The sequence below is a fragment of the Tremella mesenterica genome (assembly GCF_000271645.1).
Source record: "Tremella mesenterica DSM 1558 unplaced genomic scaffold TREMEscaffold_26, whole genome shotgun sequence".
Lineage (NCBI taxonomy): Eukaryota > Fungi > Basidiomycota > Tremellomycetes > Tremellales > Tremellaceae > Tremella > Tremella mesenterica.
The window spans coordinates 100,495-123,837 of record NW_006711250.1 but is presented as its reverse complement, the minus strand read 5'-3'; the positions used below and the strand labels follow the sequence as shown (position 1 = coordinate 123,837).

The following is a 23,343-nucleotide window of genomic DNA, read 5'->3' as shown; positions in this document are numbered from 1 at the left end:
GCTCCATTCGAAGGAGAAGATCCTTCTTTCAAATTCAACCAATCTCTAATTATCGATGATGGAAATAACTCCACACATCATTTCAATTCGACCCATCATTTCAACTCGACTCGTCTTTTCAATTCGACCCATCATTTCAATTCGACTCATCATCTCGAATTCAACATGACCACAATCGACTGGGATTCTCTTCCTGTATGTAACGATACAGCTTATGACCATCATCAAGGTAAACACAATCATTCCATGTCACATCCCTCCGGCGTCGGGGGAGCGGGAGAAGGTGAAAGACCTTCGAAGAGTGTCAGTAAATTATGGAATACACCTACTTGTCGACCTGCAGGATTGGGAGGGAATAATTCTACTAACACTTAATGAGATGAGGACGGATGAACGATATGGTATGATTTGTCTGTCGTACATTGTAGTATAGGTCCATGTCTCTGGATGCGGTCAGAAAGCGAAGTGTACGAGTATGAGTATGAGTATGAGTATGAGTATGTGTATGTGTATGAGTACGAGTAGTGTACAATATTGTCACATAGAACGCGTAGTCAAGTATGTCAAGTATGTTGTAAGATGTATACTGTACTTTATAGTATGATTTCGAGTACGAGTCACGAGTGACGAGTACTTGAGCAACAACTAGGGTAAGACGAAAACGAGTCATCAGTATCATTTCCAATGCAAAACAAACCAAATGCAATCAATACCAAATAAACTAAACAACCCAATCTTAACACATTTTCTCCCAACAAACCCTCATTCTCACAACGGGAAATCGTTCAAGCTATAAATGACTCGTAATGTTCTTTCCTTATTGACAAAGTATGTAAATTCGTTAAGACGTAGAAAAGGTATATCGACCTCGAGGAACAAAAGAGTGTGTGATGATTCAACCGTACATCGACCTCGAGTAAGAAAAGAGTGTGTGTAATGTTTTAACCGTACCTCCACCTCGAGTATAAAAAAAAAGAGTGGTGTAATAATTCCAACCGTACGTGGGGAAAGAAGAGTGTGTAAATGATCTACAAAGAAGAATGATGATCAATTGTAATGTTCTTGTTCCGAAGATCCATCTTTTAACCGATCGAGTAAAGCTTGTAATCTTTCTTCAACAGTTCTAGGTCCATCAACAGAACTGACAAAACTAGCAGCTGTAGGACTATGTGATGGTATACTATATGAACTACCATGATGTTGATGTCCTGGAAAAGCGTGTTTAACAAACATTTGTCGTTTAGGAGAAAAACCGGAAGCTGGTACGGTAGCCGATGCGGGTGTTCGGACAGGTCCAGGTCCAGGTGGTATATGACGAACCTGATGAGGAGGTACGGGTTGGTGATATGGATTAGGTGAAGGTAATGCTGTTTCATCCCCATTGGTCGAGAAAGCGTATTGGAATGCTGGAGATGTGGGATCTAATGGAGAAGGCATATCGTCTCGGATATCAATACGACCTTTATCAGAAACGTTTGTATCTCTTGATAATTGATCGATGAGCTCTGCTACGTCCATAGCTGTGGCATGGTAGATCTGCCTGTCAGCTCATTTAACCATTCAACCACCACCGACCTGATGGTAGACTGATGATGTGGAGTTGATAAGAACGATCAACATACGTGAGTTTCAGGTCGAACTTCTGGTGCTGTCCTTTCTTTGTGACGCAAGTTGAGACCTTGAACATTTCCCAAACTTGGTGGTTTCCATAAACGTTGTGAACCCGTCATCTTTGTATCTCCTCCTTCACCTATTCCCACGGAATCATGCTTCGACGAGCCGAACGATGGATTCCTGGACTGATGAAACGAGAAATCCCCATCAGAAGAATCCCGTCTGGCTCTTAGACCATCAATGAGAGACCATACAATCTCACCATCTTCATACTCGCTATCGAATCAGCTTCCTTCTCCTCAATGTGAAACATTAACCTACCATATCTCCACGGCCTGAGTTATGGGCCGTTCGCCCTGATAGGGGGTAGGAGGTGACGCAAGCATCTCTTGATATCCCGTTTCCTCACTGTAAAGATCGTATATAGATCCCCCAGCAGATGATCGAGTGACGGACACCGATCTATCATCTAGCGATCCCCGATGTTCACCATTCGTTGTATGTAAGACCGAGCTGACGATACGACCATTGTCATTGGGCGGTTTCAAGCTCGGATGGAGAAACCCAAGAGCAGTGGCGTCGTTCTCAGACGTAGGTCCACTGACAGATCGTATGCTGGCGTTGGTAAAGCCACTTGCACCGCTAGGTTTTCTGAAGTGTGAGGAAGATTTGGGACTGTTTTGAACCAGTTCTCGATCTTGCTCAGTGAGATTCACCGGTTTACGCTTGATGGACAATTTGCGCGGGCCAGGTTGAGTCCTCACAGAGGCAGAAACTTCATTACTGACGTTAATCTGATTGGTTGATGTGGAAGGGGAAGTGAGTGTCACAGGCATTTGAGGGATTAGAAGAGTTCTTCGAACTATTTGTCTCCTAGTCGGTACCTCCGGAGCTGATTCTGCCGCATTACCAACATTCTTCTTACTTTTGGATGAGGAACGGAACAAACTTCCTTTCGACTTATCAGAGGTCGAAGGCTTTCTCTGAACAGCAGTGGAATCTTTTCTGCCGAGAGACGCTACTTGCGGTGTCGGAGACGTTTGTGATCTAGTCGTACTTGTCGGCGCGGTAGATTGTATCGATCGAGATGAAGTACTTGTACCCGAACGATTGAGCATACCTTTTTGAGCGAGCATTTCACTGAGTTGTTGATCATTCAATCCTAACGCTTTACCAGCTTCGATGAATTTGATCATGGCAGATTCGTTCGATTCGTCCGAGGGCGTAGGTTGATGTGGTTGAGCTCGTGGAGTTTCTCGACCACTCGACTCCACATCAACTGTCTTTACAGGTCTATCTTGTGATAGCTCCGACTTCGGGATCTCTCCATGGGATGCAGTGCGTCCGTGTCGAAGTTTGTCCATCATCCCTTTGAGACCCGGTTGGGCGGATTGAGGGGGGGAAGGAACAGACACAAACGTCTGTTGTCGGGTAGGATCCGCCGATGCAGGAGGGAAACGGAAAGCATTCAGATCAGGTGATGCACCAGTATGTTCACGTGAACGAAGATCGATAGGCCCTGCAAGATGGACAGGTTTAGGTTTTGGTTTTTCGTTAGACGTTGATCTCCCTTTAGCTTCTTCATCATTCGACGTTGAGGGTCCTCGTTTGAATCCCAACTTTTTCCATCGGAGACTCATTTTACTGGCTGAACCACTCGCTTTCTCTAGTGCACCAGCGACTTGCGGATTAGGTCGATCTGGAGGTGTGATAGGAGATGCAGGTGCTTGGTAAGATGAAGAAACGAGTTTTGGATTTGAGATGGCAAACTTGTCTCCTCTTTTCGTTGTTTTCCGTTCCAACCTTCCAGCTTTACCTGAAGGTGTTCGATGTAATTCGGTGGTCGCTTGATGTAACTCAGCGGTAGCCTTGGCCAGTCGTGCTTCAAAGTCCCTGACGACCTCTGGATTGGTGTGAAGAGGTGGTCTGTCTTGGTTGGACTTGCCCGATGATGCGCTCCGACTCAGTAGAGGTGTTGGAGGCATGGTCGGCTCTTGTTGTCGGAAGGAAGTGTTCCGTGACACGACTAGAGGCTGTGCTGGGCGAGGGTGAGTCAGGGCATCTGATCGGTCCGCCGATGGTGGGGGAGTAAAGATGTCACCTGAGATGATGGGAGAAGTGGAGACTGTGGGAACGGTGGGAAGGGACGAGCTGCCTGAAGGAGGAGGGCTCGCAGACCGCCATGCAGAAGGAGGACTAACAGGTCGATGGGTGGGAGAAGCAGAACGAGGAGAAGGTAGCATTCCCTTGGAGAAGGTAGCATGGCCTTGTAGAATGGGTGTGAACTGAAAGCATCAGTAATGGTCAAAATGAATGAAGATAGCCGAGTGAGCAATGTAAGGCAAGACTCACCAAACCAATGGCCATAGAATCATCGGCATCCCTAAGCGCTTGACGCTCCTGATTTGCGATTGCCACCAACTTCTCCTGCATCATTACCAACTCCTCTTTCCCAACTCCACTGATCAACCGTAGCACCTCGTCACCCATCACACCTTCATCAGGAGTCCGGGGTAGCTCCTCATCACGATAACTGGCAGTAAAGCCAAAGGTATCCTCCCAAAAGACATCGTCGGACCATGGCTCTATGTAGCTGGAGCTAATCGAGCTGCTAGACTCCACCTTTCGAAGTGTCGACGGAGAACGGGTTCTCGACGTACTGGGAGAAGTATAACCAATAATACCTTCTTCCGAGCCGGCGCGAGGATATCTCATATTTGGCGGCAAGGGCTGTGAAGAGGGAACAGACTCCTGTAGAACATCCTCAATACTACGCCGGCCTCGAGTCACCTGGGTCTCGGGCGCAGCCTCGCGAGAAGCGAAAACCTCGTGTTCTCGGTCGTCAACCGAGACATTATCGGTGCCTCGCTCGTCGGCTTGTTCGTCGCACTCCTCAATGACCTCCGAAGTGTGGGGCATGATGGCCAACGGCGAAGGTCCGCGAGACACAACAGATTCACCCACGCTGACGAAGCGTGATCCATGGGAATAGTCAATGTCACCACGTGCTGATGCGGCTTGCATAGAGGTGGAAGGAGCATGATTGGTAGACCTAGATCGACCCAAAGAAGTTGTTGGAGGTACGACATGAGGCTTGCCCGGTGCTGCAGGTGTTGAATCCGATCTTGCACGACCACCAGAAGAGGTATTGGTGGATTGCGGGGAGTTTTGACTATTCGAAGATTGTTGCGGAGTGGGAGCTCTGGTAGACGTTGAGCCCTCTGACTGATGCAAAGATCGAACTGGACGTGGCTGTCCGGGAATGTAGACGGGTACGGCTGGGCTGGATGATTGAGTTGATACGGATGACAAAGAGGGAGTGTGTCGGACAGGCAGAGTACGGACTGGTGTTAAGACAGGTTGAGGAATAACAGGAGCTGCAATGGAGGATGTGACATGCGCTGCCAAGTTGTGGCTACGAGGGGAGGGTGGAAGCTGAGAGCGACCTGAGCCTGCACTTCTCGCGGACGATGTCGACTCTTGCCTTGAATGACCATTGACCTGTGGAAGCTTTGATACCGGAGGAGCGAGAAGCTCTTCCAGGTCCTGATCTACTCCCTCTTCACCGATGTGGGTTGGCAGATGCTTGGGTGGGACACTACCATGTCGTTGCAGACTATCACCAGCTTCCAGGAGCGCCATGGATATCCGTTTCATCTGAGCTGGACTGAATCCATGCAAAAGTGACTGTCGCTGTCCTCGTTTAGGTTTGAGGACTACATGTGACGCTTCACCGGGGGTAGGGGGTAGTTCCGCAGTTGGAAACGGTGAATTCGAATGACCGGAAGTTGAAGAGTGTGAAGATTCTGGATCTTTAGGACCTCGACGACTTGAGGTGACTTGAATGGCGGAGAAAGGAGTGGGGGTGGCGGTCCTATCTGTATGTTCCGATTCTGACGGACTGGCAGCACGTATACCCTGCTGTCGACCATTGTTCCAATACGCATTGGCTTTATCGGGTGAGATATTAGGTAATGGTACAGGTTTTCTGGTGGGTGTCTCTTTATCCTCTTCAGATCGTACGCTTCTCTTACTTGACACAGATCCGCTCAAATCCTTCTGTTTTCTACTCGCAGTTTTATTCGTTCTCCGGATATAATCGTCGTCTTTAAGACTTTGACTTCCAAAGCCATGAGACTTGACCTTTGGACGGTACTCTTCGCCGCCGACACCGAAAGTTTGAAAGGATGAGAATGAAGTGGAGGTGGGAGGTGGTGAGATCGTGTTCAGGTTATTCGAAGGTATGACAGGTGCGGAAGCGGGAGAAGTGGGAGAGGTTGTATAAGTCACATGAGATGAAGTAGAATTGAAAGATGTGATATTGCCTTTATGTCCATTGAAAGGTCTTCCACCAAAAGTCGTAGTAGTTGATAGACCTAAAGTGGGCGAAACACCATCCCAATTTCTATACACCTCAAAATCCTCTGGGTTGACGGAAGCATCTCTAATTTCCGCCAATACCAATTCTTCTTCTGCTTCAGTGATGGAGGGCCCCTCATGACGGGCGCGTTGTTGAGCGAAAATGTCCCTGATGGTAGGTTCAGGTGCTGCGGACAAGGAAGGAAGAAGGACTGAGAAACGTTGACTTAAACTATTCGAGCATGTCAGCGAAACCTCTTTCTCAACCATCATATTTTGACTGAGGACAAAAGATATGTTGGATGCTCACCTTTGTAAAAGCAATGAACTTCTAAAATCCATATCTAGAGTTGGGGCGGCATCGCTGATCCTAGGCCAAGTGAAATCCAAATGATCATATTCCATCTTACTTCTCTCTGGTTGTTTCCTCAACTTTGCTCCACCTCGTTCGTCTCTACCACCCTGATCTCTTCCGGATCGATTCGTTATCTGAGCTTGAGGGATGAGATTTTGGGAAGAAGGCGATTTGTCGATTGGATGACCGTGTCCGAGGTTTTCAGCATTGGAAACGGCTCTTTTCCTATCAAATGGCATCAGCGCTTTTCACGGCATCGGGAGAAGAGTGAGAGTTCGAATTGGGGCTCACCTGAAGAAACGGTCCATGAGTGCGAGTGTGAGTGTGGATGTGGATGTGGATGTGCTTCCGACAAGCGGCACATGGGATGGTGAGAAGAATGTCCAAGTGGGCCTAAGGCTGTGCTAGCGGTTAGCGGGAGTAGATGCCGAGAATGTGAGTGGGCTACGAGGTAGATTACCGGGATGTCGAGAGGAGAAGATTGAAGAGTAGTATGTAAGACCGAGTATCAAGGAGAAGGGATGACGCTATCAAGGTGAAAAAATGTAAAAGTGGCAGATGGGGAGGGGGTATGATGGCAGATGGGGAACGGGGAACGGGGGTGGACGTTTAAAGGGCGTACGCTCAGTATACCTTGTTGTTTTAACCAAACCGGGGTCCTTTGGCTCACTTCCTTCCAATCTCACTGTGGATGACCGTTCCCGTCTGCCGTATACTATGTCGCAGGATCGCAGTGCCGCTCGTACTCACTCTGTCAAAGCATGGATTGAAAAAGGATGTGTGAGTGGAATGTTGACACTACTATGGTCACGTCGAATCTTGCACCGCGGTAGAAGTAGCTTTCGCCCGTGCCTGGGACACGGCTATGGACGAGCCACGTGGTTCAAGGTATTCCACTGAGCCATGACTGCACATTCGTACCATGTAGATTGACACGAGCAAGTGGATTGCATACAGGACACAAGACAAACAGACAAACAGTCAACGTTCAAGCAATGAATAGAAGATTCGTGTCAATTGCTTCTCGTCAGCTGAACCCTCACTCGCAACCTCTGTCCACTCACGATGACTCGCCGATAATTGCGGCTTTTGATCGTATCGTCCTCGCAGCTCATCTCGGATCGAATTCAACAACTGGAGATAGCTCTGCTGCGGCACTTTAGTAAGAGCGGCTATGAATGCCTAAATAACATCAGCCGAATCCAGCAAGGTCAAAACTGACACATACGAAAGACATGGCTCCCGTAGCCTTCCCGGCTTCTTGAGTATCTGCACTCTGTCCTCGTCAGCGTAGGGACTGGGTACAAAGAAGAGAGACAGACGGTTTGCGAGTCTTTGCAGCCCGACCACATTATTACGTCAGCGGGGGAGGTGCGAGTTTGCTTGGTCTTATCTGCCGCCCCAGAGTTGTTGCTCAAAACGGTCTTGCCGATCCTACCTGGTCAATTCAAGGATCAAAAAGAGTACAATACTTACCCCATGAGACCTTTGAGCAGTGCACCACTGTCTCCCCTTGTTATCAGCGACACTCAACAGAACGAAAATGAATGAATCACCTCAAGTAATTCACAGAAGCGCTGAGTAGACCTTGACCAGCTTCCGCGAGAAGATTTGGTTCTTTGATCTTCCCTTCGGTCGAATAGATGTATGGTAAATCGAGACACGATCCAGAATGACAAGAATCAAAGATAGCCGTAAGTCGACAACCGGCTGGCAGTGGTCGTACCATCAAAGCGTGTCTCTGGATCAGTCACGCTCTGCGTCACAGCAAATTCCGACTTACACTACGACCATCAGCCAAGAGTCTTGAGAAATGGAGGAAAGGGCTTACATTCATCATCAACGATCTGTCCGGATTGCTTGTAATCAAGCGGGTAGATTACCTCGTCGTATCCATCATCTTCGTCCCCATCCAGGTCTTTGGTTTGCCCTCCATGTCCTGAGCTATGAAAGTCAGTCTCACCTCATGACAGGAAAGAGAGTATACTTACTAGTGAAAGAATAGGGCATCGTTTGGTTGAGCGCCATTGACCAACCATTGCATCGCTTGAATCATGTTGGCTCTCGTAGGGATCTGACGTGGATTGGCAGCATCGTCCGTCAACATGACAATGTCATCAGCTTTGTATCCGAAATTCTCTGAGCGTCAGAGTCAAAATTCATTTTTATCTTCGATGAAAATCACACTCACGCATGATGAATCTTTGCACGTTTCTAGCATCATTGATGCAGCCCCGTAGTTCCTGACTGGTCCCAATATAGTTTATGCCGATCTGTCCGTCAGCATCATCTCTGATGGGAGACGAATGGGATCATCTCACGCAAAGAGCTTTCCTCCTACCTGTACACTGGGAGTATTGGAAGTAAGGTTGGTATTGCTGGCCACCCTGACCTTGCATCTGAGGTCCATAATGTTGCATCTGGGTCGGAGGTCGACCTGTATTTGGGTCAGAATTAGACCAATAGCACATTGTCACCTAGGGGTAGATGATAAGAATCGACGGGATTACTCACCAGGGACAGCGCCGTAAGATGAGTATGCTCTTGCATCGTTGTTAGGAGGCATGTAGCCCGCACCAGTCTGGTGATAGTGAGAAGGTGGCTGTTGGCCAGTTGGAGGCATGTATCCGCCCTGTTGATAACCTCCTGACTGATACTGAGGTAGAGGCGGTGGCGGTGGACCTTGTTGATATTGAGGAGCATAGCTGGAGGTCAGCGTTACTTCACAATCGCATCGCGACCCTCTGTAAAGTAGAGCGGAGAGGGGACGATGAACGATGACAGGAATAAAGACTGACCCATAAGGTTGAGGTGGTGCTGGACTACCGGCCCAAGGAGGCGGAGGCGGACCACCGTTGTGATGATGATGAGGTGGGTGTTGGTGGTGACCTTGACCTGGATATTCGTTCCACGACATTGTGCTAGAGATACAAAGTGGGTGATGGGACGAGTGATAGGGATGGGGTGGGTATATGTAGGAGATCGAGGATCGAGGAGCTGTGCTCAAGGGAGACAGACGCGCAGCTGACATGGAGACGCCGTACGCCGCACGCCGTACGCCGGATTGACCGACGATTTCTTTACCGAATCACCGAGACTAGTGACGTAGCATCCATGCATATATCAATTGGTTCCAGAAATAAACAGTAAGCTTGGGTATCAATGCTGGGTACACAATTGAAGTCCTCGTAATCATCATCGCCTCTTCGTCACCACCCCACCCCTCGGCTTCTATCGAACTTCGATGACTCTGATCGATCGGTCTTTTTCTAGAGCTTTATCGACGGTGGCGACCATTTGACGAACCTGGTCCACTCCTACTCGAATAACCCCCATCATCTCATTGGCTGCCAAAGCAGAACCTCCAGCTTTGGACAACACGCAAATTTCACGTTGAGCATTAAGGGTGATAGACAAGGTACCGGTACATAGACATTCTTCCAGATGTGTTGGGTCGAGGATAGGGGGTAAACTGAGGTCATTAGTAGTATTCCTACAAACATCAAAACATAGCACTCACTTTTCAAAGTAAGCAAAGGTCACACATAGCGGAACATGATGCATTGATAAAGGGACAGGAGCTCTTTCCTCTGGCGAGTGCTATAATTGTCAACTACGTCATTCAACAAAGTAGACAAGTAGAAAGAACGCACAATTATCACCTCATCGCCTATGACTTCAATCTCAGGTTTTCGAAAATGTCTCAAAGCTGCCATGGAGGCCAGTGAAGCACAGTCTAGAAGGTTCCCAGAGTCGGATAAGAAATGTAATGTCAGACGAAGCTGCCAGACTTTGTCACCTGCGATGATACATAAAGCTTCTCGGTCGACGGCTTCTGTTCGCCGTATGCTTTTCTCCAGCATGCGAGTGATTATCAATTCGTCCTCCGAGGATCTACTCGTCAGCATCAATTCAAAGTGTCGTATGATACTAGCTGATAAGAAATGGGAAGGGATTCACCTGCCGTTCTCGTACGCCGTAGAAGCCATAGGGCTGATTTCCGAGTTGATCAGGAGGGAGCCTTCGTATGGTCTATCATCTCGAGGCTTGACGATTGTCGCAGTGACTTGTGCGAGTACTCTGATGGTCAATCAGCTATGTGTCTCTAGGAGGGCACTTCGCGGCTGAACTCACGCAGTCTTGCCTAGACGACACTGACAACATCCAAGCTCTGCTCCGAATTCCAGCTCTATCTCTCTCATTTCTAGTGGTAGCCTACCGTCGAGTCGCTTCCCCTCTGACAATGCCTTGAGGACAAAGTCTCTCTGTATCGTGGGTGGGTCGATATCTCGCGGCATGACGGTTTATACCATTGAACGTGAAGAACTGTCCGAGCAGGTTTCAGACTTTTTGGCTATGCCGACGGAAGTAAATTTGGAAAGAGCGGCGATGACCGCCCGACAATTAAAGTGGTTTCCGACCTTCTTTTGACAGCCTAACCCCCCATCACACCTCAAAGGGATCAAGACGAGGACCATTACTATCGTTCGGACTACCTCTGTAATTCCTGCCGGCTGAGTCGTACTGGAACCGCTGGTCACGCAAAACCTGTCAAGCTGTCTCGTCACTCTCGGCGGCAACGGCTGCCACCTTGGCAACATGCCCACTGACCCCTCCCTTCCTCATGTCCACGGACAGACCGCTCACAAGCTCAAAGGGAAGAAGTTATTATACAGCGTCTCAGTATTTTTGAGTATAGGTGTTTGGCTTTTTGGGTGAGCCAGTATCCCGCTTAGCGTCTCAGTAGCTACTGCTGACCGTAACTAGATATGACCAAGGGTATGTTACGCTTGGTAGAAGCATAGACGCGTAGCTAACCCTTGTCCTATCACAGCGTCATGTCTGGTGAGTCTTTATACTTGCGTGCTCAACCGTAACTGTACTGACATCTGTCAGGAGTCATCACAGGGCCGTACTTCAAGTGAGTAGTCTCTACGTTCCTTGGGGCGCAGCTGATATATCCCCTTACCTTTTTAGAGCATACTGTGAGCTCTGTTCCCATCCATCTGACACAAAGACTTACCCATAGTCAATCAGCCTACATCTACCGAGATAGGCAAGTGAGTCCAATCTTCTTCTGCAGCATGACGTCGCTGAGACTTGCAGCATGGTTGCCGTGCTGGAAATAGGCGCATTCAGTGAGCTGGCGTGTCCTCCTGGAGACCTAGCTGACTTAACAGTCACCTCCCTGCTCGCCGCCCCTTTGGCAGACAACTATGGTCGTCGTATAACTCTTCGCGCAGGAGCGTTCGTCTTCACTATTGGTGGAGCGATCCAAACTTTCTGCACGAGCTATAGCACCATGATCGTTGGTCGAATAACGAGTGGTTTTGGGGTAGGAATGTTGAGTATGGTTGTACCGATATATCAGGTGAATACTCTGCTCTAGTCGAGGAAAACCTGCTGACACGTACAGTCTGAGATATCACCGGCCGATCATGTGAGTATCTGCTCTGGTAAAGGTTAGTATCTAACATCGGGATAGAGAGGTCTGCTTGGTTCAGTCGAGTTCACCGGTAATGTCGTCGGTTATGCTTCTTCGGTCTGGATCGACTACGCCAGCTCTTACATCCAATCCGACTGGTCTTGGCGGTTGCCTCTGAGTGTTCAATGCATCGGAGGTGCTATCCTCGCTATTGGCAGTTTCGTCACTCCAGAATCACCTCGGTCAGTGTTGCTCTTCCGCGGCTGAAGACCACAAAAGCTGAGAAGGCCAGGTATTTGATTGATACGGATCAAGAAGTAGAGGGTTTGGCGGTCATTGCGGACTTTCAGGGTAATGCTCTGGACGATGAGAGGGTAGTGGCGGAGTACAAGGAAATCCGAGATGCGGTGTTGGCCGATGTAAGCTGTCCCCAGAACCTTGCATGTACATCTGGCTGATATTACTAGCGCGCAGTAGGTGACAGGTCTTATGGAGCTTTATGGAGGAGGTATAAAGGTCGGGTTCTGATCGCCATGAGCAGTCAAATGTTTGCGCAACTGGTGAGTCGGCTGCTCCGAAATACCGAGGTGAGAAGCTGATGGGATCAGAACGGTATCAATGGTAGGCTCATCCTTAGCGAGAGTGAAATACAGCTGATACTCCACGTAGTGATATCATACTATGCTCGTGAGTGGACGACTTATGTTGAGGACCTCAAGCTGATGTCCGCCTAGCACTTGTATTTGAGCGTCAGTCAAGCTTGATTGCCCTTTACCTGAAGCTGACGATTCAGAGGCAGGATGGATTGGACGTGATGCTATCCTCATGACTGGAATCAATAGTTTATTCTATGTTCTAAGCACCCTCTTGCCGTACGTCACTTTCTCGTTCTCTTGAGCCTCTCCACTGACATTGCAGTTGGTTTCTGATGGACCGCGCAGGTCGAAGACCCATCCTTCTCACTGGTGCACTCGCCATGGCTGTCGCCCTGACTGCGACCGGCTGGTGGATCTATATAGATCAAGCTATCACACCCAACGCCGTGGTCGTTTGTGTTATTATATATAACGCTGTGTTTGGGACAAGTTGGGGTCCTGTCCCATGGCACGTTTCTAACTAAATTCTGGTATTCAGCTGACAAAGAAACAGGCTTTACCCTCCCGAGATCATGCCTCTCGCATTCCGGGCCAAAGGTGTTTCTCTATCCACCGCTACGGTGAGTGATCAGTGCAGTGATGAGATTATGCTAACATGAATAGAATTGGCTCTTTGTGGGTTTATGCATCATTGAGCAGAAGATACAGCTGACCTCAGAACTACTGGGTCGGGGTGACTACCCCATTGTTTCAGGAGTTGATAGGGTGGAGGTTGTATCCCATGCACGCATTCTTCTGTGCTGTTTCCTTCGTACTTGGTAAGTTTTTTCTACATCTCAGGGATCTCTGCTGATGTACAGTATACTTCCGTTAGTCAACTCTCTACCCATGCGCAAATGTCTGACCCGCAGTGTATCCCGAGACTCGGGGCGTGCCTCTGGAGGAGATGGACAAACTCTTCGGCGATGGTGCGTGGATGATCTTCTGACTGGCGATACGCTAACAGTGAAGAAATTGTAGAAGACGAAGACGATGGTGAAGATGGTTCGGACGACGATCGAATCGACGATCTCAACGATGACAACTCCCTAGGATCCGAAAGCTCATCATTGGTTGGAAGTCGACGTTCTCGTACTCTGAATTCTTCACTTCCCACTTCCCGCAAACCTTCGCCTTTGCCATATCATCGAGGGGATGTCGAGCCGAGTTCAGGTCTGTTCAGTCGACTGAGTAACGCTATGGGTGGTTTATTAGGAGGTCCTCGGCGTAGATCTCCTAGAGGGAATTATAATCCTCTCAATGGGGAACAATAGGAACTCGCGAGTGAGTAGTAGAGTACCTGCTCATGATAAATCATCCTCTGAACCACACCACACCACACCTACCCCTACCTCATTCTATGCATCCGCAAGATGCCTCTTTAACACAAAGCATTGGTTCTCGAGGTGTAAATGATGGGTGTGGAAGCACTAGGTACTGAACATTGAAAAGACAGATTAATGATATAGGACTCGGACCAAATATCGAACGTACAAGCCAGGTGGATGTGGAAGCAGCTAGGGAATACGACATTGACTCGTTGTCTTCACAAAACGACCCGAATCACGACTATGACGAATGGACTAGACCTAGGGATGATCTTGCTTCAAGGTCACTTTCAAGATTAGACTATCATAACGAGGACTAGTTTCTTCGGTCTCTGGTCTCTGGTCTTGAGATGGATGGATGGGAAGATGGGGTTTTTGTACGTGTCATCTTAAGATCCTTGACCGAGTCTCAAAGTTTTCATTGAATCAACCTAAAATGTAGCATATAGACATTTTATCCCATTGCTACTTTTCTGCATGTCATTGATCATTGAACTTTTTCACATCCTCCCCGATTCTCCTGCCTCAGCTATAATGGTAATCTCGAAGTAGTATTTTCTCGACTGACTAAAAATACGAAAGAGGTAAGTCTGTAAAGAATGACGAAATCAGTCTAACCACTTTCACCCGCTATTTGACAATACAGCTGATAGACGTTACTTTATCCGTTCAAGACTGTACCCTACTTGACCATGTCCTGCATTACTCTAGACCAAACCAGTGGCCAGCGGATCAGCCGTCAATGGTAAGTGGAGTTCGGGTCTGGGTTCGGGTTCGGGTTTGAAAATGAATTTCATAATGCCATAATCCCGTTTTCTTTTCATCTTATCTCATTTTCACCCGATTATAGCATCATGCCTGAAGAATCGTACCACCGGGAACCCATCGACTCGTCTTTTTGAGTTCAAGTGAAAACTACAGTAGATACACCCTCTTAGACAGAGCAAAGTGGACCAATTGTATGGTGGGATCGCTGGATCGTTGGAATGTCGACTAGTGATTGATAGTATCACTATCGAGAGATCTCCCAGAGATTTCATCATATTTATATAAAGCATAGGAAGTCCTTGTGCCCATATATCACTCGTCAACCAGCAATCTTCTCCGTCACAGTTGAAGGCAGATTTGTCAATATTTCATTTTGGTATTGAAGATGAACGACTTACAGCCGACTGCTTCAGAACCTGTGCCGGTCAATGTGAGTTAATTTCATCTTTCTTTTTTCGTCAACTGTCGAGGCGAATACTGTTCGTGAGGAAGGGGACACGATAGGGGACAGAGAACAAGGGAGGAGGAAGGGGGAGAGTGAGAGAGAGGAGGAAGGGGGGAGAGTGAGAGAGAGAAGAAATGGGATAATCCAAGGGAGATGGAATAGACCACTCACTCAACAGATTGGAAGACATATAATGTTCGCCGGAGTAACATTCACAATCTTCTGTTGTTTAGTCGTACTTGCCTCTGCTGCTTGGGTATACACGACACCAGCTAGGAAATGTCTAGATAGGGTTTCGTTTCGACTATTTTTATGGATGATGGGAGCGGAGATTATACGTGCTACCCTTCTCATCATTTTCTTTGGGCCGATGAGTGAGGTGAGTCTAGATCGTTCGAATTTTCCTTTTCTTTTTCCTTCTCTGCAAATATAATTCACAAATCCGCAGTCATCGCCCCTGGTGGAGGTCGGGTTTCATTGGTGACGCATTGTCGATGAAAAAAGGAAGGATTTTTGAAAAACGGAAACAAGTACTCATCGATAGGAACGAACGAGAATAGCCAAAAGTCCCGCATGTGGTTTTGGTGGTTGGTTATTCATGTCTTCTCGTCTCTTGTGAGTCACTCAACATATGTGAACCCTCACGAAGATCTGACAAATAGCTGTAATTGGATCTGTTGTTGTATCGGATTGAACCTCTGTTTGACGGTCGTTTTTCAAATAAATCCTGTGCGTTATCGTGAGTATTTCCTGTTTCGAAATGATCCAATCCCACAGACATCAAGACGCTGAGTGCCATAGGCGTGGAAAGGTGGTACATCCTCGGATCATTCGTCTTGAGTTTAGGAGTTCCCGTAGTGCCTGCTATATTGGGCCATTTCGGTTATGACCCTTACGTCCAAGCATGTTATTTCGCCATTGGTCAGTACTCTTTCCCACCCTCTTTCTTGCATAGTACAAGAGCTGATTGATCAGTTGAAAGAGGCCCTCGGTTCCGCGCTATGGTACTTGACTTGGTTCGTATTCCTACCCATCGAGGAAACACCGTTTGACGATACAGCACGCTTGGCAATGTTTAGCATCAATCATTTCCACCGTATGCGTTGGATGGGTAAGTTCTTCATGTCGCTCAGAAACGAAGATTTTTGACCAACAGTCGCTTGTCACCATATTCCGTCACGGTCGTGCAACCTCTCAAGCCTTATCCGCAGGTAACATCCTTAATCGTAAACTCGTTCGGCCCAGTAGATTCCGACGAAACTCAGCTCCTATTCCTATCCCATCACCTCCAGATAGTCCGGCTCAAAGTAAAAGACGAAGTATACTGTCTCTCGTTCCCAGCATCAGAACCGCAGAACCGACAGAGATGGCAGTGCGACCAGGAGGTGGGGTATTGCTAGGTGATCGATTTAGCTCCATCGCCCTTCGAGTGTCATTGTATCCCCTCGCGTTGATTTTCGTAAATTTCTGGGTAGTTTGTGAGTCCTTTTGGCTCTATTGAAGAAGTTTATAGTTGACACACTAGTTGGGGATGTGTATTTGTACGCGCTTGGATTCGACAAGGATGGAGGTTTCGCCATGTACATTGCATTTTGTGTAGTGTTCACTTCTGAAGGAGGATTGTTTGCATTGGTAAGTCAACCTGCTCCCTTCAGGAAATGTTGCTGACGGACAGATCGGATTACTGGTGGATCCTTGTTTGAGGAATGTGAGTAAATTTTTACACGGTGTTATCTGAACTGACGATAAGGGGGTCAAAGAGGCATGGAAGAATAGAAAGAGAGAAACAGACTGTGAGAGTGCACCGGTGAGTGTGATTGAGTACAGGGTCAGAGTTATGAGAAAGAGCTGATAAAAAGACACACGAGGGAGCGACGCAAATCATGAGCTTTCAAGAAATGATGGGTAGACCGACGTTGGGTAAAGTGGACAGGACAGATACTTTGGAGGGGAAAGAAATGTTGATGGTCATTGCTGAAACGGACGAGATAGTGTCTTTGGAAGAAGCATTGGCAGTTGTTCCGTCGTGTGGACGAGGTGAGGTAGTGTTGGAGGATGAGGCCGAAGTGAGGTTATGAAGAGGGGCATAGTTTTTACGATCTACGAGTGGTTTTAGTCTTAGATGCAATCGGGTCACGTGACTGACGCGTCGAGGCGATGCCATGGCGTTTCAGGTTTTGCATCATATAAGAAAAGGGGGGGGGCAATAAGGTGCAGGTGCACGGGCCACGGCTGCGACCGATTGGGGGGACAAAAGCACCTTTGCACCACCATGCATTAGATTCACTACTATTATGTCCCATGACAGATCATAGTAATATCATCTCTTCACCTGCTCTGCTATATATCGCTCGACTATCGCTACTACTGCTACACACATATAAGGCTGGTCCCGACCCGCGACTCGGCTCTCCCAGGTGGATCCATCTCACCAATCTAGCCCAGCGCTACCCCCAATCTCCTTAGCTCCCCCTTGTGACATCATCTCAAATTTCAATTTTTGCACCTTTTCATCTCTTCATCTCCCTATCCTAATCATCTCTTCCACCAACACTACATCACTTCATCTCTCACCATGTCACAAACTTTCGACGGTGCAGCTTTCTCCTCCCTCGTCGCCAATCAACAGAACTCCCTCTCAAGGGTCTCTGTAAAAGCCGTGGGATCTCAGGTGGCCCTTATGTCCGGTATCTCTGTATGTCTCGTCCCTTCCACTCCGGACAATGTGCTGACACTGACACCACAGATCGCTACCGTCATAGCCTTCTCCTTTTTCAGACCTAGAGAGAAGAAGGTTTATGCTCCAAAGGTTCGTTCACCTCATACCTCTCCAGTCACAACACGCTGATACTCAGGTCAAATATCAACTCCCTAGACCTGCCGATCCACTAGATGACCCCGACTATGAACCACCTCCTCCCACTATCTCCAATGGCTTCTTCGCCTGGTTCAGTCCCGTCATTCACCTCAAAGAGGAACAGATGATAGCCAACATCGGTACGCTCTTTACACATCTGATGCCTTCGGTCGCTGACCACATTAGGACTTGACGCTGCGACTTTTTTACGTTTCCTTAGATTACTACGCAACGCTTTCACCGTCATTTCTGTCCTTTCAGCTGGTCTATTGGTCGTGAACGTTATCTACAATGTCAAATATATCGACAGCGACAAACGGAACGCTCTCAGTCTCCTCACCATCCAAAATGTCTCCGGAGCTTGGATGTGGCCAGCTCTGGGAGTCAGTTACATCATCAATTTCGTTATCATGTACTTTATCTGGCGTAATTGGCAAACAATGGTCATGCTTCGAAATCGATGGTTTCGTTCTCCAGCCTATCAATCGAAAATCTATTCGAGAACACTCATGGTCACTCGTATTCGTAAAGACTATAGAACAGATGAAGGTTTATTGGCTCTCATGGGATTGCTCAAAGTGGATGGTATCAAGATCGGGCCCGAAATTGACTGTACAACCATCGGTCGACGACTGGATGACTTCCCGGAAATGGTCGAGGAACACAACGAGTCAGTGGCCGAGTTGGAAGCTCATTTGGTCAAGTATTTGAAAGGAGGTCGAGTTGCCAATAAAAGGCCAATCATCACCAAGGGTGGTTTCCTTGGTTTTGGAGGAGAAAAGAGGGTGAGTTTGGTCATCTCATGGTGGTTTCATTCTGACGTACGCAGGACGCCATCGACTACCTCGCAAAACAAATCAAATTTCTGCGCGATAGAATCGATGCCAAACGGAAAGCCGTAGAGTCCCTCATTCGCCGAGAACGCAAAGCTAGGAAAGGTGGAGCACCTCTGCAAAGAGTGGAAGGAGAGAACTATGGATTCGTCACTTTCAAAACTATCACAGAAGCCCATCGGATCGCTCGGGCTCATCGTGGCAAGCTCAAGGAGTTGTACGGTGCTTCGTTGCACCTGGCCCCTATGCCACACGACATTGTCTGGGCGAACATATCCCGCGAGCCGGCTGAAGTCAAGTCAAGGACATGGTTCGGATTCGTTATCATCGGCGTCGTGTGCTTTATCAATACCATTCCGCTGCTCGTGGTATCCACCTTGGCGAATCTGAGTAGTTTGGCATTGTACGTTGGCTTTTTGGAAAAGTGGAAGGATGCCGGTCAATGGGGAAACTGGACTTTCTCCATCGTGTCCGGTGTACTGCCCTCCGCTGTGTCTGCTCTCTTCGGCTATCTGCTTCCAATCATCATTCGTCGTATCAGCAAGTATCAGGGCGCTACAACATCCTCTCGACTAGACAGGGCCGTCACTGCTCGTTACTTTTTCTTCATGATTGTCTCAACACTCTTTGTCTTCTCCCTTCTTGGGGTTTTCTACAATGCCATCGCACAAGTGGTCCTACAGATCGGACAGCATCAATCGGCCTCGAAGGTACTTGAGGGCCTGAAGCAAATTCCCTACGGTCAGTAACCCATCCCCTTTCCCCTTATCCTTGACCCCAGGCTGACATACGCAGAAATCCAAGGGACGTACGTACAGCAAAGCACATGTGAGTCTGCTTTTAGTTACGCACACACTGCGGGAGCTAACGCCGTCATCAGATTGGATCACATGGCTTCCATTGCGTGGCTTTCTGGTCATATTCGAGTTGATCCAGCTCATCAAGTTGGCCATGGTCTCCCTCCGTCGTGTCATGTTCTCCCATACCCCAAGAGACATCCGCGAAATGACCAAGCCTGGCTACTTTGAATATCCTATTGGTAGGTTTACCTTCTGGGTCCTCATTTTCGGCGACTGACCCAGTAGTCGTTGTCAACTTGCTCTTCATAGCCACTGTCGGCCTCGTCTACGCCCCACTGGCACCGCTCGTTGCTATTGGTACCTGCTTGGTGTTCTGGTTCTCAAATGTGGTCGTGAGCCTCTTCTCGCGTTCCACTTGTCAAGGGTATGCACTGACACACCACAGTACAAGTACCAGTTGCTTTACGTGTATGTTTCTCGTGCGGAGAGTGGTGGTCGTCAGTGGAACGTCTACATCAACCGTCTTCTGGCTTGCTGCATCCTCATGCAACTGCTCATGGTTCTCAGTAAGTGACTTGAGTGCTCACTCCTTATATCTTGCTGACCAGACAGCAACAGGTCTCATTCGTAGGCGATGGCTCGACTGCTTGGCATCCGTTCCTCCGATTCTGATCATCATCGGTTTCAAGATTTACCTTGGCAAGACAGCTGAAAAGGCTTTTAGATATTACCTACCAACACCGCAGGAAGCTGAAAACGAAAGGAGACTCAGTTTGTCAGAGAAACGCACCAATCATTCTGAAATGGAGAAACGATTCCTTCATCCGGCTCTACAAGCGGACAAGTTGTTCACCATTATGGTGCACAAACAACAAGAAGAGTTAGCTCGAGAAGTACTCAGCGCTTACCCATGGTTCGCACCCAAACACAGTCACGATGGTGTCGTCATCAAAGCTGTACGTGAGGAGAATCTCGAGTATGACCCTCTACGTGATGGACCACGAGATGAAGCTCATCAAGCGGAAGATGATGCAAGATCTATCGCATCGACCGATTTGCTAGGAGGAAAGAGTGAATTCTCTTCTCGACTTCCCACCCCAAGTGCCGATGAGTTATATCGAAATTATCCTTTCCCGACACAGGACACTATTCCTTCTCCATACACTTCAACTGCAGTTTTACCTTTGGATAATAATCACTCGACAGATCAACTCATACCCAATGGTCGACCTGAGTTGTATCAAGCTCGACGTCAACCCAGTCGTCCCTATCCAGGTCATAAACCCACTCCTTCAGATCCAGATCATCAACTACCTTTATTGGAACATGCTCAACCTTACGAGCAAAACGTACCTTATCCTCCCATCGCTTATACTCAACCTCCTATCGGTTACACACCACCGACGATGAGACGTTCAGCCACTGGTAGCTCGCTGGATCATGCTGGTACTAGATGGGATGATGGACAGGATATGGGATATCCAATGGTTAGACAGGATAGTGTAGAGGAAGGACAAGAGGGTGGTGTGAATTATCATCATCAACAATCTAGACAAAATAGTCAAGGAGGTTATCAAGATCCGTATCATCCATATGGTGGACATAGATATGGAGATGAAAGATGGTGATGGAATCATACGAGTAGAGTTAGAGTATTCTGCTAGTAGTTTGAAAGCGCAGGTCGCAAAATTCTTATCTGGGTTTAGAATCTTGGTAGATGACAATTTTTGCATCATGATTATACTGAATACCTATTTTCCTTTCGATCTCGATTTTTTTTCCCCCTTCAAACGAATGTTTTCTCGCGCATCTTACTGAAGTTCTAATTCTTCCCAAACACAATGTTTCCGAAGTGGTATTTCGATTATCATCTTTTTTTAATCCAATGTCCTTGATTGTCCATGAATCCCCCCTGATACTCTTTGTTTGTTTGTTTTTTCCTTTTTTTCCTTTTTGAAAATGGAGACTATGCGGTAAGATCCGACACGTCAGATTCTGGGTGGATCACCTAAGGAAGAGTAACACGCCAAACGAGAGCTTGGTTATCTAGAGAATAACCATGTTCTACGCAATAAGGATCAGAGAAATCTCCAGTGACGTCATGTCCGTTTAAAGACATGAAATCGTTGTCTGACCAAGAGAAGAGGAAGTAATCGTTTGGATAATCTGGGTCTTCTACCGAGGCGAGAGCCTATGATGTTAGTGAGTGATCTTTAACATCCTTTTCTGCTTTCCTCAACTCCATCTTCCTCTCCACTCATCCCGTGATAGTCTAGTGTTGATCATCGGGATAGATTATGAGCGAGATTCATCATATCCACGGATTATCGGAGCACTGATGCACTGATACACTGGTATATCGAGATATTTGTTTACTGTGGGAAATGATAAAAAAGAGTGGGGGGAAACAAGATGGAATGTGTGGAAAAAGTGAAAATGTACTCACGATAGATTCCCATTTTGAATTTATAAGATTTACAGAGAAATCACAATTGTTACATAAACCAAATCGGTTTAATTGAGTATCATCAAGTAAATCTATAAATTCCGTAGGTTGCATAGCTACCAAACCATCATCTAAAATCCCATTTGGAGAAACAGGTTTAACACCTGTTGTGTAATCCATATCGACTATATCCGTCGCTCCATCTGTTGAATATAACAAGAAATCTTTATGTTTCGAATCGTTATCAGTATCACCATTACCTTTACCATCTCTTGATAAAACCATAAAAGTAGTTGGTGATAAATAATGAATCTCCGATTGAGCTAAAGCTTTTGCTTTCCCATTGGTCACTGGTAATTCTAAAACGTATGCGTGAAGTAAAATAGGAACCGAAGAAGTGACATCGTAAATGAACATTCTTGTAAATCTTCCTTCTCCGTTAAGATCGACATCTTGCATACAACCAGATTGTAATAAAACGTAAAGTGTTGAACCATCTGGTGATGCTGTTATACCTTCAAATCCTTGATTTGGTTTACGTCCAGTATCAGGAGTAGGATCTTCATCACCTGCTCCAAAGTAAATTTGACCGTTTAAATATGGTACAACGGCTCTGGGAGGTTCGATGGTTGTTAAAATATGACCATCTGAAGAATATTTATAGATGTAAGGACCATATTCATCAGAAACCCAAGTCGTACCATCCGAATTTATGATGAGACCTTCGTTGTCAACGGAAATATGATCGTAAGTAGAACTTGCGATTGGAAGAGGGATTGTCGAATTACGAACACCCAAAGCGTCAAGTCCGGTAGTAGGATTTCCATCGGATTCTTTGTAAAATACAGAGGATTGATATGATAGTTGGAATGTAGATTTAGCCGATTGATAATCTAATTTTGTACTTGAATAATATGGGTTTAAAGTGAAATAAATGAAATGATGTCGACCTATATAATCGATAGTTCCAACTGTGTTATGTCCACGATCAGGTTGAACCATCATGACACCTTCATAAGAATCACCGTTTCGTTGTGACCATTCTAATGCGATGGCAGAACCGATACCACCTATACTGTCACCAGCAGAGTCGAGTGCGTCTCCTGAGATGGCGCCGAATCCGACTAAGCCTTTGTTGATGTATGTCTGTCCGTTGAAGGTGACGTTGGTTTGGAAAGCGGGGTTGGGTCCAGTAGCACTTGCAGAGGCGGAAGAAGAGGCGGAGGCAGAAGTAGATGACGCGGAAGACGACGTCGACACGGAGGATGTGACAGAGACCGAAGAAGAGCTTGAGGAGACAGCGCTTGATGACACAGAAGCAGAGCTGACGGAAGCGGAAGTGGACGAAACCATGGAAGAGGAAGCAGAGACCGAAGCAGAGCTAGAAACGACAGAAGCGGAGCTGGATGCTGATGAGATAGAAGTGGACACAACCGAAGATACACTAGATACCGACGAAGGGGCGGAGCTGGATGAGC

At 47.3% G+C, this 23,343-nt stretch overlaps 5 protein-coding genes across 5 annotated transcripts; 2 read left to right on the top strand and 3 right to left on the bottom strand.

The window, feature by feature from the left end:
- Positions 1 to 7,316: 7,316 nt before the first annotated feature.
- On the bottom strand, positions 7,317 to 9,245 carry TREMEDRAFT_36293 (uncharacterized protein; the record flags this gene model as incomplete). The annotated part of the gene is made up of 13 exons (XM_007008596.1): positions 7,317 to 7,348; positions 7,393 to 7,510; positions 7,557 to 7,604; positions 7,651 to 7,762; positions 7,805 to 7,840; positions 7,885 to 8,069; positions 8,114 to 8,133; positions 8,160 to 8,272; positions 8,320 to 8,467; positions 8,520 to 8,601; positions 8,650 to 8,765; positions 8,843 to 9,033; positions 9,127 to 9,245. 13 exons carry the CDS (start codon positions 9,243 to 9,245, stop codon positions 7,317 to 7,319), a joined length of 1,320 nt encoding a protein of 439 aa, XP_007008658.1.
- Positions 9,246 to 9,559: 314 nt separating this feature from the next.
- On the bottom strand, positions 9,560 to 10,626 carry TREMEDRAFT_70580 (uncharacterized protein; the record flags this gene model as incomplete). Its single annotated transcript, XM_007008617.1, has 5 exons — positions 9,560 to 9,800; positions 9,849 to 9,928; positions 9,982 to 10,222; positions 10,289 to 10,408; positions 10,463 to 10,626. 5 exons carry the CDS (start codon positions 10,624 to 10,626, stop codon positions 9,560 to 9,562), a joined length of 846 nt encoding a protein of 281 aa, XP_007008679.1.
- A 154-nt stretch (positions 10,627 to 10,780) lies between these two features.
- TREMEDRAFT_75009 (uncharacterized protein) lies at positions 10,781 to 17,007 on the top strand. Its single transcript, XM_007008616.1, has 37 exons — positions 10,781 to 11,043; positions 11,096 to 11,107; positions 11,163 to 11,168; positions 11,220 to 11,249; positions 11,306 to 11,313; positions 11,358 to 11,388; positions 11,435 to 11,466; positions 11,509 to 11,699; positions 11,745 to 11,768; positions 11,814 to 11,995; positions 12,046 to 12,172; positions 12,221 to 12,313; positions 12,362 to 12,440; positions 12,547 to 12,625; positions 12,672 to 12,861; positions 12,919 to 12,969; positions 13,013 to 13,024; positions 13,068 to 13,167; positions 13,210 to 13,218; positions 13,261 to 13,317; positions 13,361 to 13,672; positions 13,858 to 13,999; positions 14,031 to 14,093; positions 14,246 to 14,300; positions 14,363 to 14,461; positions 14,885 to 14,914; positions 14,973 to 15,308; positions 15,474 to 15,544; positions 15,592 to 15,668; positions 15,731 to 15,850; positions 15,905 to 15,945; positions 15,990 to 16,040; positions 16,086 to 16,407; positions 16,455 to 16,561; positions 16,605 to 16,637; positions 16,680 to 16,736; positions 16,789 to 17,007. The coding sequence occupies exons 1-21, from the start codon at positions 10,928 to 10,930 to the stop codon at positions 13,660 to 13,662; spliced, it is 1,731 nt and encodes a 576-aa protein (XP_007008678.1). The 5' UTR covers positions 10,781 to 10,927; the 3' UTR covers positions 13,663 to 13,672; positions 13,858 to 13,999; positions 14,031 to 14,093; positions 14,246 to 14,300; positions 14,363 to 14,461; positions 14,885 to 14,914; positions 14,973 to 15,308; positions 15,474 to 15,544; positions 15,592 to 15,668; positions 15,731 to 15,850; positions 15,905 to 15,945; positions 15,990 to 16,040; positions 16,086 to 16,407; positions 16,455 to 16,561; positions 16,605 to 16,637; positions 16,680 to 16,736; positions 16,789 to 17,007.
- A 497-nt stretch (positions 17,008 to 17,504) lies between these two features.
- TREMEDRAFT_46183 (uncharacterized protein) lies at positions 17,505 to 20,315 on the top strand (the record flags this gene model as incomplete). The annotated part of the gene is made up of 10 exons (XM_007008598.1): positions 17,505 to 17,624; positions 17,676 to 17,742; positions 17,822 to 17,926; positions 17,973 to 18,571; positions 18,616 to 19,360; positions 19,415 to 19,447; positions 19,500 to 19,658; positions 19,705 to 19,811; positions 19,865 to 19,985; positions 20,038 to 20,315. Coding segments are annotated over 10 exons (2,334 nt in total), but the record flags the coding sequence as incomplete, so codon positions are not given.
- A 1,112-nt stretch (positions 20,316 to 21,427) lies between these two features.
- TREMEDRAFT_36273 (uncharacterized protein) lies at positions 21,428 to 23,218 on the bottom strand (the record flags this gene model as incomplete). The annotated part of the gene is made up of 2 exons (XM_007008592.1): positions 21,428 to 21,610; positions 21,866 to 23,218. The coding sequence occupies 2 exons, from the start codon at positions 23,216 to 23,218 to the stop codon at positions 21,428 to 21,430; spliced, it is 1,536 nt and encodes a 511-aa protein (XP_007008654.1).
- Between the last annotated feature and the right edge of the window lie 125 nt (positions 23,219 to 23,343).

What these genes read in the sequence shown, in the direction of transcription:
- TREMEDRAFT_75009 (XM_007008616.1), top strand. Translation starts at nt 10,928, where the DNA reads ATGCCCACTGACCCCTCCCTTCCTCATGTCCACGGACAGACCGCTCAC. An exon ending in GTCAAATGTTTGCGCAACTG is followed by an intron (nt 12,314 to 12,361) that starts GTGAGTCGGCTG and finishes TGATGGGATCAG; the next exon opens with AACGGTATCAATGGTAGGCT. An exon ending in GGACAAACTCTTCGGCGATG is followed by an intron (nt 13,318 to 13,360) that starts GTGCGTGGATGA and finishes CTAACAGTGAAG; the next exon opens with AAATTGTAGAAGACGAAGAC.